The 16,859-nt window shown below is 46.4% G+C and overlaps 1 protein-coding gene across 1 annotated transcript; it reads left to right on the forward strand.

The window, feature by feature from the left end:
- Positions 1-3,930: 3,930 nt before the first annotated feature.
- RHBDD2 (rhomboid domain containing 2) lies at positions 3,931-15,310 on the forward strand. Its single transcript, XM_037054788.1, has 4 exons — positions 3,931-4,189; positions 6,193-6,600; positions 11,415-11,565; positions 14,346-15,310. The coding sequence occupies exons 1-4, from the start codon at positions 4,003-4,005 to the stop codon at positions 14,707-14,709; spliced, it is 1,110 nt and encodes a 369-aa protein (XP_036910683.1). The 5' UTR covers positions 3,931-4,002; the 3' UTR covers positions 14,710-15,310.
- The last annotated feature ends 1,549 nt before the right edge of the window (positions 15,311-16,859 follow it).

The following is a 16,859-nucleotide window of genomic DNA, read 5'->3' on the forward strand; positions in this document are numbered from 1 at the left end:
TGGAGGGGGGGAAAAGGGGGGCAAAGGGGGGCAAAGTGGGAAAATGTAATAGTATAATCAATGAAAGATATTTTAAAAAGAGCAATTTCAATGACGAAAGATCAAAGAATAATGAAAGTGAAAAGAGGAAAGAAATATCAGGGAGAAGGAAAAAGGATTAGAGAAAATGGAAGGACAGCAAAGCAATTATGGGAGGAGAAAGGGGGAAAGAACTAATAGGAATAGTGAACTGAAAGAAAACAGGAAATGGGACAAATAAAGAGGAAGAATAACAATAAGAAAAGGAAAAAAGGGAACAATGGGGTAATCAATGGTACGAGTAAATAGGAGATATGAAGGAAAAAATTGAGCAACAGAAGTAAAAGAAAAATAGACAAAAATGATTAAAAGGCTCTGAAAAAGAAAAAATAATGAAAAAGAGCAAAGTGGAACTGTCTCAGCAGAGTCTAGTGCTTGCCTGATGGATTCTCCCTTTGGATACAGCTCTGACGTAGTCTGAGACTGGTGTAAGCCAATGTCAGGTGCTGACCGTGTCTAGCTTTCAGCAGCTTGTTTGAAGCTACAAGTGACCCACAGTTTGTGGTTGATTCCTCTGGGCTTGGCTGTGCCTAGCTTGGGCCAAGCTGCTCTGCCCAGCCGGTTTTTATCAGCCCTGGGCCCATGGTTATGTCAGCAAAGGCCCCAAGTTATCACAGGATTCACTTCTGCCTTTCTCTGCCTGACAGCCTATTGTTAATTTTAGATTAGTCCCAGACCCAACTGTTTCTGAGAGGACTTCTCAGAATGGGGTGAAGGGGTCTCCTGAAACTCCTGCGGCAGGTGCCTTTCAGACTTCAGGGAAGATGGTGGGTTTGTTCCCCTGCCCCCAGCCACATTCATAGTCCGAGAGTGTCTGGGATGTTTTCCCTGTACTCGGCAGGGAGCAGCCCCCAGTAGACTAATGGGCCCAGTCTCCAGAGCCCAGATTTGGGGTCTTCTGGAAACCGGAGGGTGTTTCTACAGCTCTCCTGTGAGGAGGAAGCACCAGTCTGTTTCCCAGGGCAGTGTATGGTGTGGCTGCACCCTACAGCCTGCCAGTCTCCTACAGCCTGCCAGTCTCTGACTCTCCAAGTCTGCATATGTTGCTGTCTCCTCAGCAAGGGTTAAAATGGAAGAGGGGAAAAAACAAAGAAACAGACAAAACACAGAACTAAACAAAAAAGAAAAAGGGAACAAATAAAGATGCAGGGTGGGGTGAGCAGGATTCCAGAGGTTGTGGGGAGTGAGATCCCTTGAGGTAAGATCATTGCTTTTCCTCTGGGAGGGGCTTGCTCTTCTCAAAAAAGATGGCTGCTGCAGAATCTATAGATCCCAGCACACAAAACCCCATGGCTGCTCCCCCACGGCTCTCTCCAGTGTCTCCCACTCCAGACTCTCCTCACATGACTCCAGTTTGTGCTGCGTGCGTCCCTTTGCTTGTACCCAAGGTGAATGACTGTGAACATAAAACCTGTGCTCTGGCCCCTTTAAGAATTAAGAAAGAAAAAGAAAAGTGCCTTTGTCTCCAGTGGATCCCGTCTCTCCCCAGCAGTGACAAACCCCGTGGCCTTTCACCACTGGGTGCTCCCTGGTCTGCTGATCCTGGCATTGGTGCTCTGTGCTTGGGAGCCATTTGTGTTCCCTGCTTCTCTCCTTTCAAGGGGAAGCTCCCACAGTCGCGCTGCCTAGGCCTGCCTCCCTCCTAAATAGTGCAGCCCCTTTAACGACCTCACCCTTCTTACAGGGCATGGTGTTCTTGCCTGCCCACCCCCCTTCCTTGGTTAAAAGTCTCTTTTTTGGGTAGTCTTTGGTTTATTTTGGGTGTCATTTCCACTTTGGTTCTGGGAGGAGGTATGCAATATGTTTTCCTACTCAGCCACCATCTTGAACCCCTACTCCATTCAAAGAAGGCTCTGTTCTTACATTCCAGTTCTGTATCCTCTGAGCTTAAGAAAATTCTTGGGGCTTTCTGGAAGCATAATTGAGGGGAAAATGAAGAGAGGCAGACTCAGAGACAGGCAGTATTAGTCAGGAGATGTCTGGGTGGCCCCTGCATTAGACTACACAACCCTTGGCTATAGGATATGTGAAGTCACCACAACTCATTCTGCCAGGAGACCAAATGAGGTTGTCCTCCACCCTCTGATAAATGGTAAATGTATCAACCTTCCAGGTGCATTTGTGTTTGTTTATGGAATCTTAGAACTGAGGATCAAAAAAGATTTTAAAAAGCATGTAGTTCCACCTTCAACTTGATGCTTGGATTTCTCTTCAACATTCTCATCCGGTCACCAGATGGCTTCTGCTGGCACATGTCTAGTACCAGGGGCTCCACTACTGATCAAAGCAGCACATTCCGTGGATGAGCAAGCCAAACTGTCAGGGTTCTTCCTGAAGCGTGTCTCCTTTTGTGTCATGTCTACCATCCTGCCTCAGTGCCCCCCATCTTGAGAATCACAGAATCAATCCACTCCTTCTCCTCCAGGAAAGGCCTTTACAGTTACAGCCAGTGGCCCGTCCTGGAGGAAAGTCTCTCTCGTCCGCTTGTTTCTCATCAGACGGGATTTAAAGTTCCCCTCCCCCTCCCACTCACCTCACTGTTTGTTGGACAATTTCTAGTTTTTCCACATGCTTTTTCAAAATGTGTGTCTAGAAGTAGACCCTGAACTTCTGGAGTAGCTAGACTGGCACAGAAAGGATGGGACCACTACCCCTTACTCTTTCCGAGGCCCATACTTTGATTCCAGCAGCCTAGGCTCTCATTCACTATTTTTAGGAGCTCCACCACATCTCTAATTCATATTTTGCATCCTGTGGAGTAAAACCTTCATTTTCATGCCCACTCCTGTCATGAGTAGCATTGGTTTAAATGTACACGGTATTCAAATGTGTCCCATTGCTTTATATTTATATCTGGACAATCAAATGGTTATATTTCAGTACTAAACACAAAAGAAGAAACTCAATTTCTCTTCCTGAGGTTCAGGGGAACACAGGCACCGCCAGAGCCACAGAGAAGAGTCAGAGTAGGGCTTGAGAATGGATCTGAATAGCCAGCCAGCATAGACTGTGAAGCCTTTGGTTTTTAGTAGTCTGTGGGGCCTCGCATCAAATTTACATACAGGGAGGCAGAATCTTGGAGGAAAATAACTATGGCGAAAAGAGCAGAAAATTGGAGCCTAGCAAAACGATTCAAATCCTAGTCCTATCACTTCCCACTTGGAACCTTGGGCAAGTTGCCTCCACTTCTGGAGCATCTGTAATTGGGGAAATAATATTCCAGTGTTTTGCCTTAAACAGCTATTCTCTGGCGAAGGCGCTTTTCTAACTTGAAGTGCTGAACTGGATCTTGATTATTAAAGTGTTATACTACATTCCTAACACTGCTTTCACAGGACCCCTCTCTAGTCTCACACTCCTTCTCTCCTACCCAGCCACGGAAAGTTGTCCCAGCTGTATTCTAGCCCAAATCCAGGCCATAGCATAGGTGCCCGGGCCCCCTGCCCGTCCCTAAGCAATGGGAGGACCGGAGTTCTAATTCCATCTTTGCCTTTTAACTGAATTACCCAGGGACCTCCCCAGACATCCGTTTCCTCAGCCATATAATAGGGATAAACACAGATAAATATGTCTGCATGTGTGGAGGGAGAGAAAGAGAGAGAGGGACCGTGTGTGTGACCTCTGTACACCACAAGGAACAATAGGCATTAGCTACGTTGAGCGGAGATGGTGAAAACCGAACCCTAGATCGTGAAACAGGTCCCACAATGCAGCCCAGCGGTCGCACATGGCAAAGCAGGTAGAAGCCGGGGAGGAGGTCTCACTGCACCCGGCGTGCGGGGAATGCTGGTCGGCGCGACTGGATTGGGCAGAGGCCGGGAGAGGCGGGGCTTCCGGCGGCCTCCGCAGCAGTTGCCAGGGGAGACGGCCGTAAGGAGGCGGAAGGAGCAGACAGATACTCTGTGCCCTGCAGGCACTGGAGCTATGGCGGCCGTGGCGGGGTCTGAACCTGGGTGTCGGAGCAGGTTCTCGTGTCCCGAGGTGCCATCCGCTACATTCTTCACCGCGCTGCTCTCGTTACTTGTGTCCGGGCCCCGCCTGTTCCTGCTGCAGCCGCCCCTGCCACCCTCCGGCCTCTCCTTAGGGTCCGATTGCCTGCGCAACTGGCAAGGTGAGCAAGGCAAGGCGGGACCCCGGTGTCAGCCCTTTTCCTCTGACCTCGCCAGGCTCTGGGTTTCGGCCTCCCAGCACCGCACCGTCAGGTCTTACCTCCTGCTACTTCGTACGCACCATTACTCTGCCCGCCCCAAGGACCAGCACCGTATTCCACGTCTTTGTCTTTCCATAGCCCCATCTTCGTCATCACTAACTTGTCCCCCTCCCTGTCGCCACCGGACTGATGAAGGCCCCTCCATACATTGGCTAGCAAACAGGTTTCTTTCATCCATGCTTGCTCTCCGAGGAGAAGGATTTTTCCTCGCACCCCCGCCCTCCCTTGTTATGTAGACAGTTACGTTTACTGTGGCGCTATCACTGTAAGCGGACTGGACACTTAAGGTTTAGAATTTCTTCTGCTTCTTCGTTTGTACTCAGCCTTGACCCAGATTACCAGCTCATGGGGAAAGGGGCACCTTAAATGTTTGGGAGAGGTGTTTGTTTTCTTTAGGGGAGAGAAATTTGTAGACCAATTAAGTATAAAAATCTCTTAAATTACTTTTTTTTTCTGGGGAGGAAAATGGGGAATTTATATGACTCATGCTGTTAAACATGCACACATATATTAAACTCATTTAATCCTTGAGATCCCGTGAGGTAGGCTCTATTATTGCCCATTATTTAGATGGGACTGAGGCTTAATGCAGAGAATCACAGAGCTATAAAGTCATGCAGTTGAAACAGAACCCAGATTTTTCTTTTTATTGTGTGGTGTTTTGGAACTGGAGATTTGAGGTTCATAATCTTCAAATCATGTAGAGTTGCTTCTAGAGTCTTCACAGTTGTACCTGGAATTTTAATTTTGGAAGTATTCAACAAATAATGAATTACTCTTCAGATATGGAAGACTGTTTAACAGAGATGGCCTGACTGAGGATCATAGCCTGTCTCCCTGCCCAAATCTATAACTCCTCCACCCCCCACAGGAGGCAGAGCATGTCAGAGGCAGAGCATGTCAGAGACAGATGCAAAATGTCAGCCTAAACAGAGCTCCGCCTTTTTCTTTAATTTACAGCTTCTCTGAGTTGTGGGGGTCGTGGGCAGGTAAATATTAGACACATAAAAGACCTTTAAAGGCCTCGAGTATAACCCTGTTATTTCACAGTAAGGAAACTGAAGCTAAGAGGGCCCATGACTTGACCAAGCTCAGCCAGCAAGTACATGGGAGATTCAAGACTCCACTCCAAGTCTCGGGGCTCCCATGTCCTCCAACTTTACTGCCACTTTACCAGCCCTCCTCCTTCAGTTTACTGTTTTGGCCTAAAAGGACATAAAAAGTACATAAGAGTTGACTGCTTTTAGAAAAATGAAAGTGAAATTCTTCGCTGTTTTACTGCACATACAGTATTCTCCATAGAGGACTGGGTGAGCACTTCCAAGGAAGACTTCTGAGTTTTGTATCTATATTATTAGTGATAATTTATATATTTTTATAACTAGATTGTAGTGATAATCTTTGTAGGTGCAAAATAATTTATGGTCCCTTTTTTCTTCCTCTGAACAGCCACTATGGAAGGAGAGGTCAGGATTACAGCCGAGGAGACTGGCACACAGAGTGTTAAGGGACACCCACTCAATCCACCCTGAAGCTGTTACAATTAATTAACCCTCAAACTGCCTGGTGAGATAGGTCAGTATTAAAACCTAAAAAAAGGGGCATAAAGCACAAATTACAAATTCAAAGACCATCCCATGCTAAAAAGTGTTCTTTTTTTTTCCCACATGGAAATCAGTCACTGATAAGACTTACTCCAGGTGTGGGAAAGAGCAGGGATTTAGACATTCATGCCTTTACTTTGAATCTTGGGTTTTTCATTGTTGCTTCCCACTGCTTGTGTTGGCTTCTGGCTGATTTTCACTAGCTCTCAGTGCTATATTATGGGGCCACTCAGTGTTGTAACCTGTCCTTTCCACCTTGGAGCAACCCACTGTGAGACCTCTAACCCACCTCCTCTGCAGTTTACAGGCTGGTGACCTACATCTTTGTCTATGAGAATCCAGTGTCCCTGCTCTGCGGTGCTGTCATCATCTGGCGCTTTGCTGGCAATTTTGAGAGAACCGTGGGCACCGTCCGCCACTGTTTCTTCACCGTGATCTTCGCCCTCATCTCCGCTATCATCTTCCTGTCGTTTGAGGCTGTGTCGTCACTGTCGAAGCTGGGTGAAGTGGAGGATGCCAGAGGTTTCACCCCAGTGGCTTTTGCCATGCTGGGAGTCAGCGCTGTCCGCTCCCGGATGAGGAGGGCCCTGGTGTTCGGCATGGTGGTGCCCTCAATGCTGGTGCCGTGGCTCTTGCTGTGTGCCTCCTGGCTCATTCCCCAGACCTCTTTTCTCAGTAACGTCTGTGGACTTGGAGTTGGGCTAGCATGTATCCTTTCTAGAAGGGAATGTAGAATGATGACATCCCAAAGGGTGAACCAATTTACAGGGTCTGGGCAGGGGGTCACAGAGAGAGAGCCCATGGGCTTGGGTGTAGGTAATATGGGTTCTGGCTTCAGCTTTGAAAACCGTGTGGCCTTGGGTGGGTCGCTTCCCTTTTGTGGGTAAGAATTTCCTCATCTGGAAAATACCAACATAGCTATCTTTTCATGCCAGCTTAGCACTACTAGTTAGTAAAATATTCTGATTAGATTTTTTTCCTTGTCAACTAAGGTATACACGTATATTTGACTAATTATGTTAAGAGTTTTCATTGGAAGAATCTCACTGTGAGGTGGAGAAATTCCACGAAGAATATAGGAAACATAGGTTTGTTTATTTTACTTTTTTTTCTTTTAGGGAAAAAAACAACTTTTTTTTTCTAAAATTTTATTTATTTATTTATCTTTAGAGGGGAAAGGAGAGAGGGAAACATCAATGTATGGTTGCCTTTGGTGCATCCCCTGCTGGGAGTTGGCCTGCAGGGAACCTGCCTGCAACCCAGGCATGTGGGTTCCCTGCTTGGGAACCGAACCGCGATCCTCTGGTTAGCAAGCCTGCGCTCAATCCACTGAGCTACACCAGCCAGGGCCAAAAAAAAAGCTTTTTTAAATGATGGGTTTGTACTATATGAGTGGTTAAAAACTTAGGGTAAACCTTATATCCCTTATATAAATATTCTGGCAATTAGTGGAAAAAAGTTCAAAATACAAAGTAGGTCACTTGTTTTAGACATCAGAATCGTAGTGTGGGTTAGAGATTTTAGACAGTCCTAAAATCTCTTCTATTTGTGATTCAATTAGCTAGTAGTGTAAAAAATAAATACATGTTAATAATGTAGCTATAATTTTTAAATTTAATTGATTTTTTATTTTAAACCTTTTTTCTAATGAATATTTAACCCTAAATATTTCCCTGTAAGCACTACTTGAATTACATCCCACAAATATTCGTATGTTGTATTATCATCACTCAGTTAAAAGTATTTTCTGATTTTCCTTAGGATTTCTACTTTGACCCAGGGGTTATTTATCAGTGAGTTGTTTAACTTCTAAATATTCAGTGATTTTCCACATTTCTTTTTGTTACTGATTTAAACTTTATTTCCCAAAGTAGAAAATACCTTTTGTAATATTGCAGTCCTTTTAGATAAGTTCTGGTCCAGCATTCTGTACATGTTGGTGCATGTGCCATGTGTATGTGAAAAGAATGTGCATTCTGCACTTGGTGGGTACTTGTCTGTTCAGTCAAGGTGTTGATATTGTTCAAGCCTTTTGTATCCCTAGAGTTGTTCTCTCAATTACTGAGAGGACTGTTAAAATCTCAAACTAAAATTGTGGATTAGTCTAATTTTTCCTTTCAGTTCTTGCCAGTTTTTGCTTCAGGTATTTTGAAACTCTATTATTGGATGCATACACAGTTAGGATTGTTACGTCATCTTAATGCATTCCCCCTTTATCATTATGAAATTGACCCTTTAATCTCTGTTACTCTTTGTCCTAAAGTCTTTGTTACCTGATAATAATATAATTATTCTGGCTTTCTGCTTTCTTAAAATTGGAATTTACATGGTATATATTTTTCCATCCTTTTTAGCAAAATGTGTCTTATATTCAAAACACGTTTCTTACAGCTAGCATGTACTTGGTTCTCCAATCTCTGCCTTTTAAATGGCATGTGTAGCTCATTTACATTTAGTGTAATTATCGATAAGGTTGGGGTTAAGCCTACAGTTTGTTGTTTATTTTCTCTTTGTCCCCAATGTTCTTTTTTTCCCCCCTCTTCTGCCTTCAATTACACTTTTTTTAGTATTTTACCTTCACTGTTTGACTATTAACCTCTTTGTTATATTTTTAGTCGTTGCTTTAGAGTTTACAATAAGCATTTTCAGTTTATCACAGACTCCTTTCAGATAATATGGGGTGGGCAAAAGTAGGTTTATAGTTGTGAGTATACAAAATGCAGGCTTTATTCTTACATTATTATTTACTAATTGTGTTGTTTTCCATACAAGTAACTACAAGCCTACTTTTCTCCCACCCCATGTATCACGTTGTACGTAATGTAAGAATCTTACAGTGTTGTATTTGCTTCTCTTCTTCCTATCCTTTGTGTCATTGTCGTACATTTTATTTCTACATGTTATAAACCTCAATACATTGCTGTTATTTTTTCTTTTTTTAGAGATTTTATTTATTTTTTTAGAGAGAAGGGAAAGAGGGAGAAGGAGAGGGAGAGAAACATCAATGTGCAAAAGACACATCAATTGGTTGCCTTTTGCACGCCCACGATCAGAGACCCACAACCCAGGCATGTGCCCTGACCAAAACAGTGACCTTTGGGTACACAGGGTGGCACTCAATCCAGTGAGCCACACTAGCCAGGGATTATTATTATTAATTTTTTATGGAGAGAGAGATCGATATTGTTCCACTTATATATGCATTCATTGGTTGCTTCTTGTATATGCCCTGACCAGAGGCTGAACCTGCAACTCTGGCATATGAGAACAATACTCTGACCAACTGAGTTACTCGCCCAGGGCCTATTGCTTTTGTTTTAATTTTGTCACTTTTGGTTTAAACAGTCAATTGTATTTTTTAAATTAAAAACAACTTTTTTGCTCTGGCTGGTATGGCTCACTGGATTGAGCAGCAGCCTGCAAAACAAAGGGTCACAGGTTCAGTTCCCAGTCGGGGCACATGCCTGGGTTGTGGGCCAGGTCCCCAGTAGGGGGTGCACAAGAGGCAACCACACACTGATGTTTCCTTCTTCCTCTCTCCCTCTTTTCCCTTCCATCTAAAATAAATAAATAAAATCTTTTTTTAAAAAGGCAACTTTTACTCACATATTTACCATTTCTATTTTTCATCATTCTTTTGTATAAATCCAAGTTTCCATCTAGTATCATTTTCTTTTAGCCCGAAAAACCTTAACATTTCCTCTACAGTGAGTATGCTGGTGACAAATTCTTTCCACTTTTGATTATCTGAAAAAGCCTTAGCCTTCTCTGATCTCCTTTCACTTTTAAAGATGTTTTTGCATTACCTCTGGTTTGTATTGTTTCTGATGAGAAACCAGTGATCATTTTTATTGTTTCTGTGTTTAATTCATTGTTTTTCTATGACTCATTTCACTATTTTTTTTTATTATTAGTTTTTGGATATTTATCATGTGCCTTTGGGTCATTTTCTTTGTATTTACCCAGCTTGGAGTTACTGATCTTGGAACTGTGAGTTTAGAGTTTTTAATCACATCGAAAAATATTTGTAGCATTTCTTCAAGTATTTTTTTCTATCTTTTCTCCTCTTCTAGGATGCCAATTACATATATGTTAAACTACTTGATATTGTTCAATGGATCCTTGATGCTCTATTTATTTTTTTATTGTTTATATTTTAGCTCTTTTTTCCTTGACATTTCAGTTTGGATGGTTCCTGTCACACTGCCTTCAAGTTCAATGATCTTTTCTTCCGCAGTGTCTGTTCTGCTGTTAAACCCATCCGGTTAGTTTTTTTGTTTGTCATGTTGCATGTCTTAGCTCAAGAGGTTCCATTTGGTTCCTTTTTATAGTGTTTATTTCTGCATTGAGATTAGTTATCCCTTCATTATATTTATGTTTTTGTTTAAACACATGTACTTACTTACACATTTATAAAAGCTGTTTTAAAATACTTGTCTGTTAATGTCATCATCTCTGTCATTTCTGGGCCTGCTTCTTTTGACTGATTCTCCTCCTGAGTATGGACCCTTATCACAGTGACTAGGCGCTACTGCCATTTAGTGGCTGGTGGCCAGGGATGCTAAATGTCCGGTAATGAGTGAGGTGGTCTGGTCCAGCAGTGAATTTGCTTGCTGAAAATGCAGTAACATTCAAGTTAAGACGACAGCCTGGAGAAACAACTTTATCCTGGTGCTTCTGTAGGGACATCTCCTCCCCCCCCCCCGCTTCTAGCTATTGCTACTCACTATTTAGAGTGCAGCGTGCACGTTACTTCTGCAGAGAAAGCCTCCAGTGATCTCTCTAGACTAGGTTAGGGTCCCCAGCAGGGTCTTCCATTGGTCAGCTTTTGCTTATCCCCACTTATCCTACCCCAGTTACTCCTTCCATGGCATTTACTACTTATTTTTTAGTTGTAAGGTGTATGTAAGGTGTCCAGTAAATATTCGTTGAAAGGATGGATGGATGGATGGATGTCCAATAAATATTTGTTGAAAGGATGGATGGATGGATGGATGCTGAGTCTTTGTGGCTACCGAGACAGTGGTGGGCTGACATGGGTCAGATGACCAGAGTGTCATCTCATCAGTGGGGGTAGTGACTGTGCAGGCCCACATAAAGCTCATGTGCTCATATTGAGGCAAGGTGCCTTGTGTTTGGGACAGAAGTACAAGGTGATAACCAGTCCCCGCTATACAGTATTAGGACAGCCTCCTGCCTCAACCCAGTTCAAAGATGTGTGCTGGCTTATGACTGACTGCAGGTGTTAGAGGGGCTTGAGCAATGGGAAGGGTCCGCCTAGGGGAAGGGGAAGTGCTGACACCCATCTGCCCTCCTTTTGTTGGGTGCTGTTCCCTCTGAGGTACAGGAGATGAAAGCTCAACTCTTGTTGTCCCTTGAGCTTGAAATTCCAGTCAGAATTTAGGGTGGAAAAGGCACGAATGCCCATGTATTACAAATGTGGGAGCCGTATTCTTCTCTGGGGAATGTTCAGCCCTCCTGTCTTTAACTGCCTCCAGTTTTGCTTAATATGCCAACCTCAGATGGCTTCACATACTGCTACTCCCTCGACCTCTCAGAGCGAGTAGCATTGAAGCTCGACCAGAAGTTCCCTTTCAGCCTTGTGAGGAGGATTTCGGTGCTCAAGTACGTCTCAGGCTCTTCAGCTGAAAGAAGGGCAGCCCAGAGCCGGAAGTAAGTTACAGAACTCTTAAATCTTATTCTTAAAGCAATTTCAGGGCCTGTAGAAGGTGTGACTGGTTCAGGATCATGGCGGGGAAAAGTATAGGCTGTGGGTGACCGTGGGCCCAGGAAATCTGTGCACAGATGTCTTCGAGCACTCTGGATTCTGCCCAGCTGCATCTGAAGTCAGGAGCAAGCAGGAAGGAGAAAGGGAAGGCATTAGAAGCACTTGGGCGTAAAGCACTTTGAGTGACTTGTGGCAGACTGGGAGGGAGTGGCCCTACCTAGAGTTGTTACCAACGCTTAGCACTGAGGAGCACTCTGCAGGTCGCACTGCGCTCTAGCAGGATACACTGGTCAGAAGCACGCACAGTTCACTCGGCTGACTCAGTGGCTTAGGGGGTGGCACAGCCCAAGACCTGAAAGGTAGAGTTTTCTTGGCCACCCAGCAAGAAAAGGTGATGTTTACTGTTTTCTAATCCAGGCTCATTAACTCTCAATGAAAAGGGTTAGGCCAGCCTGCAGAGCTGTGGGAACCTCATTCCTTCCTTATATAGAGGAGGCCCAAAGAAGACGAGTCTTTCTGCGTGTAACACAGGCCAGAGAACTCAGTCTAGAGCTTGGGTCACCTGCTTTCGGGTCTCCCTCACTCCCTTTCCAGTGCGCCACACTGCCGGCCTCTCCTCTGGTGTCTGTCCATGCTGAGATTTCACACTGGGAGAGGTTTTCTTTCCTTCAGCAGTCCCTCCGAAAGGAATGCTGACTCACTGTGAAGGCCAGATGGCAGTAGCCCTTCTCTGTCCCTAATCCATGTGTGGAGTAAATTTTGCCCTCCATGCCTGCCTGGAAACAGGGTTTGGATTAAGTTGGAAGCTGCTTTTATTTCAGGAGGTGGAGATTCTCAGCCTTCACCAGCTCGAAGCCTTTTGACCATTTTTTACAAAAAAAAAACCCAAAAAACAAAAAACACACACACACACACAAAAAAAAACCCCTTGTTTTATAGCCCCAGCTGGTGTGGCTCAGTAGATTGAGCACCTGTCTGCAACAAAGGGTTGCTGGTTCATGTGCCTGGGTTGCAGGCTAGGTCCCCAGTAGGGGGTGCACGAGAGGCAACTACACATTGATGTTTCTCTCTCTCTCTCTCTCTTTTTCCCCTCTCTTTAAAAATAATATAAAATATTTTTTAAATGTTTTATAATTATTTTTTAATCCTTACCCAAGGACACTTTTTCGTTACTTTTAGAAAGAGGGAGAGAGAGAGAGAGAAACATCTGTTGGTTACCTCCTGTATGCACCCCGACTGGGGATCGAACCCGCAGTCTTTTGGTCTACAGGATGATGCTCCAACCAACTGAGCCCCACAGTCCAGGATCCTTTCACTCTTTTTTAAAGGCACGTTTTTGGCAGGGTGGGTAACTGCAAAAAAACAGAAATGGAGATTCACCCACTTTGCTGCAGGCCAGTAATCCCTGGGGTCTAAATGTATGGGAGATGGTTTAAATATAGAGTGAAGTGAATTGTGGTTTTTTGACTTTTAGTTGTTCTCATGAAAACTTGAGAGAACTTAAGGGGTCCTCGAGTGAGAGTCGCTTCTAAACAGTTGGTAGTGGTCACAGTCACCCAGCCTTAACCTAACACCCCTGGGTGGCTGGGAGCTCACTCTCCAAGGCAGCCCGGGATGAGGAAGTTCTTCCACACTGAATTGCAGTCACCTCTCTGTAACTGGGACTCATTGGTGCCAGGTGTGATCCCGCTTTACCATGACAAGCAGATCTGGGTGGGGTGACATGGTAACCTTTTTCAGTTCCTCCATGTTCCTCATGGTGTTTGGCCCCTCATTGGCCTGGCCTGCTGCTGGCACCCAGAACAGAGTGTGGTGTCAGATGGCCTGACGGTGGCACGTGGGCAACATTGCAGCACATGCATTTGGGTGGCTTGGTCTCCCTGGAGGCTCTTGTTGAGTTTCTGGTAGGCCAAAATCTCTACATTTCAAAATATCCCAGGAGAAGTGCTGTTAAGTGTCCCGTGTCTGTATTTACTCATACATTCGATTTGTAAAGTCAGGCTTTTAATTCAAATGTACACAGGTTCAGTCCAGTCACCTAACAGACCTCAGAGGTGTTGGCATTCGTTCTCCACATTTGGACCTTTGCACGAAAGTTCAGAGGGTAAAACCCTCAGGCTGTGTCCCCATTCACGGTTCCACCCACTCGTGTCTATGGCGGGGTCTTTAAGCTCAGCGCAGACCTTTCCCCACCACCACACTTCAGTCTCTGCCGGCCGGGACTTTGCTCTGCAAGGGTTTGTTTCTGAAATCACAGGTGGGAAACACCAGAACGGCCCAGGCCCAGGCCCAGGCCTAGACCTGGTGTTACCCCGTCAAGAGCTGTCCTGCGCTCCGTCCCACAGGCATGGATCCACTCTTTTTGGGTAGAATCACTCAGCCAGCCCCTGACCACTGTGATCTGGTTCCCATCCCTGCATCTGGGTTGCAAGCTGCCATGACTAGATTACACTCAGGTGGTCTCAGTCACAAGCCCAATATCCCTTCCTCCTGCTGGCTTGCTGCAGGACCGTGAGTGGATGCTTTTCACTCTCTGGACATGTGTTTTCTGTTTGGTTGAGTTTAACCTTTCTCGCTGCTTGGTACTTAGAGCAAATGTCCACAGCATGTTGTAATAGTAAGCAGTGCAGCCACTCCAACCTTTTCTCCCATGGAATGACAGCTGGGGGTGCTCTGTGCCTTGGCTTCTCTAGCTGAATGACCAATTTCTCTTTTTCCATTCCAGGCTGAACCCTGTGCCCGGCTCTTACCCCACACAGAGCAGCTACCCTCACCTGTCCCCAAGCCACCCTGTTGCCCAGATGCAGCATGCCAGTGGTCAGAAGCTAGCTTCCTGGCCAACCTGTGCTCCCAGTTCTGGGCACATGCCCAGCCTGCCTCCCTACCAGCCTGCCTCTGGCCTGTGTTACGTGCAGAACCATTTCGGCACAACCCCTAACTCCTCCGGAGTCTGCCCGGGTTCCACAGGGGCTTCTTTAGGGGTCCAGCCCCCCACCCCTCTCAACTGCCCTGGGACTGTGTGTTCTGGGGCCCTGCCCACACCAGTGACTGCGGCCTCCAAGGAGGGCTCAAGGGCCCTGATCCCCTGATAGGAGACTTCTAGGGAGATTACCATACATCTCAGCCTTCTGAAGAAGGTCCTCTCTGAGCTAAGGTTTCTTGACAAAAAATTATTTATTGAACACCTCTATGTGCCAGGCTGTGTGTCAAGTACTTTAATGTATGTCTTTATTCATCCTCATGACAACTTTGTGAAGTACAGTTTGTCGTCCCCCGTTTATACCTGCATTGGCGAGGCTGTGATTACATGAAGTCACCTAGCTCTGTATGGCACAGCTGGGCTTCTTGGCTCCAGGCCCAGGCTCCTTCCACCTGCTGTCCTGCCGCCCAAAGAACACCTGGTTGTCAGTGACTGTCAATAACGAGTCCCAGCTCTGCATTTTCTTCTGTCACTGTGTATAGTGCTCTTGGTTGTGTGGTGTCTGTGTCTGCCCTTCTGGAGCTCCCAGGTGGTGTGCGCGGCAGTGCCCAGGCCTGGGTAGCGTTTCTGTCCTGCCGTGACTGCCCACTCCCCACCCCTCGAGACTTCTGCCCTGGAGTGGTGAGAAGGAGCCAGTGTGGACTGCAGCAGCATGCTGGTGGTTCCATAATGTTCATTACCTTTGTATAAAGAAACAACCTGTAACCCGCTGTTGTCTGGTCTCTTTGTGGTCTGGCTGGGGAAGGGAGAGCAGGATTTGGACAGGGGTGCTATAGGGCCTGACTGTAAAGAGAGAGATAGCAGGTGTCAAGTCAGGCAAATGTCCTCCACCCAGTGGGCATCTGACATGAGAAATGAGTTGCAAAGGTGCTGGGAGAGTTGAAAGGGCAAACGAGAAAGTTTGGCAACCGGGAGACCGGAAAGCTGGAAGCCATTACTGCATTTAGGGAGGAGGGGGTACGACCAGAGCTCCAAGTGGCATCGGTGTAAGAAGGGCTGCCTGGCAAGACCTTATGCCAAAGAGGGAGAGCGGGCCCTGGCAGTGATGGATGAAGCAAGAGTCGGGGGCAGAAGGGGGCAGGTGGGAAGAATCCTAGTTTCTCTGCCTGTCACCTAATGTTAGGGTCTGCATGGGCCAAATTAACCAGCAACTAGTTTTGCACGTGAGCCCAGGAAATGTAGTTTGGGATGGGGGTGGGTCCTCTGAGGCAGGGCAGGACAGGAATGTGAGTTAACAGGCACTTGACCAGCCTGAGCAGAGCTCCCGGCTCTGCTCTCACAACAAGCCATCAGCTCGAGCTCCTTACAGTGGCATCCCACTGAGAAAACATGTTGAGTTGCAGGTGTTTTCATGGGTATCGAAACATGACATTTGCTAATTCCAGGAGCCAGAAGACTTACTCGGCTGGCTCTGACAGGTGCTGGGTATTAGAGTTGGGTGAGACATACAGATCCACCCAGCCCAGACGAGGGCAAGCAGTGACAGGCACCTGGGTGGCCCACACTAGACAAGAGGGTGGAGGATGAAACGAGGATGGCACTGCAGCCAGATTGAGAACCGGGATAGCCAGCTGAGGAGTGAGGTGCCCAGACTACAGCTGGGGTTTGCCTGCAGTCACAGGTCTAGCGGGGCCTGGCCTGGGGCCTGTCTGCAGCTACACCTGCACCTTTCCCATAGTGTCCCTGGACGAACATAGGCTGCTGTGTGTCTTAGGCATTCTGCCTCCACTCCAGTCTCAGGCCTGTACCCAGAAGCAAATGAGAGGGTCATCTGCTCCCAGTGTGGCCAGGTGTCATCCCTTGTGTCTGACCTTCGTGGACTGTGCTCTGGCACTGTGGAAGCCAAGGGCCTTGGAGATGGGCTGGCTGGGGGGCCCTCTCTCAAGTCCCCAATTAGCAGACCTGTGAGGGTCCTCAGAGGTCGTTCAGTCCAACCACCATCTCCTCCGCTGCTGGTCTTACTGATGGGGTTCCGGGGAGGCAGGATGGGGTTGGTGGAGCAGCCAACAGCAGCCCTGACGTGGGCACTGCTGCATCTGCTGCTCTGAGACTGGTTCTTAGTGTGGACGGAAAGGGCCGAAAACTAAACCTGACCGGCTCAGGGGAAGCCTGCGTGGTGGCCTTATCAACTCAGAGACCTAAAGTAACCACAACTAAAATGAAAACTTACTAACCAAAAGCAGTTTATGGGTGTCCTAGGCCAGAATCTACCCTGACCAGAGTCAGTCTTTACCTGAATTAAGCGTATTGTCTTTTTGC

The sequence above is a fragment of the Sturnira hondurensis genome, unplaced genomic scaffold (assembly GCF_014824575.4).
Source record: "Sturnira hondurensis isolate 20B ecotype Veracruz unplaced genomic scaffold, ASM1482457v3 Scaffold0008380, whole genome shotgun sequence".
NCBI lineage: Eukaryota > Metazoa > Chordata > Mammalia > Chiroptera > Phyllostomidae > Sturnira > Sturnira hondurensis.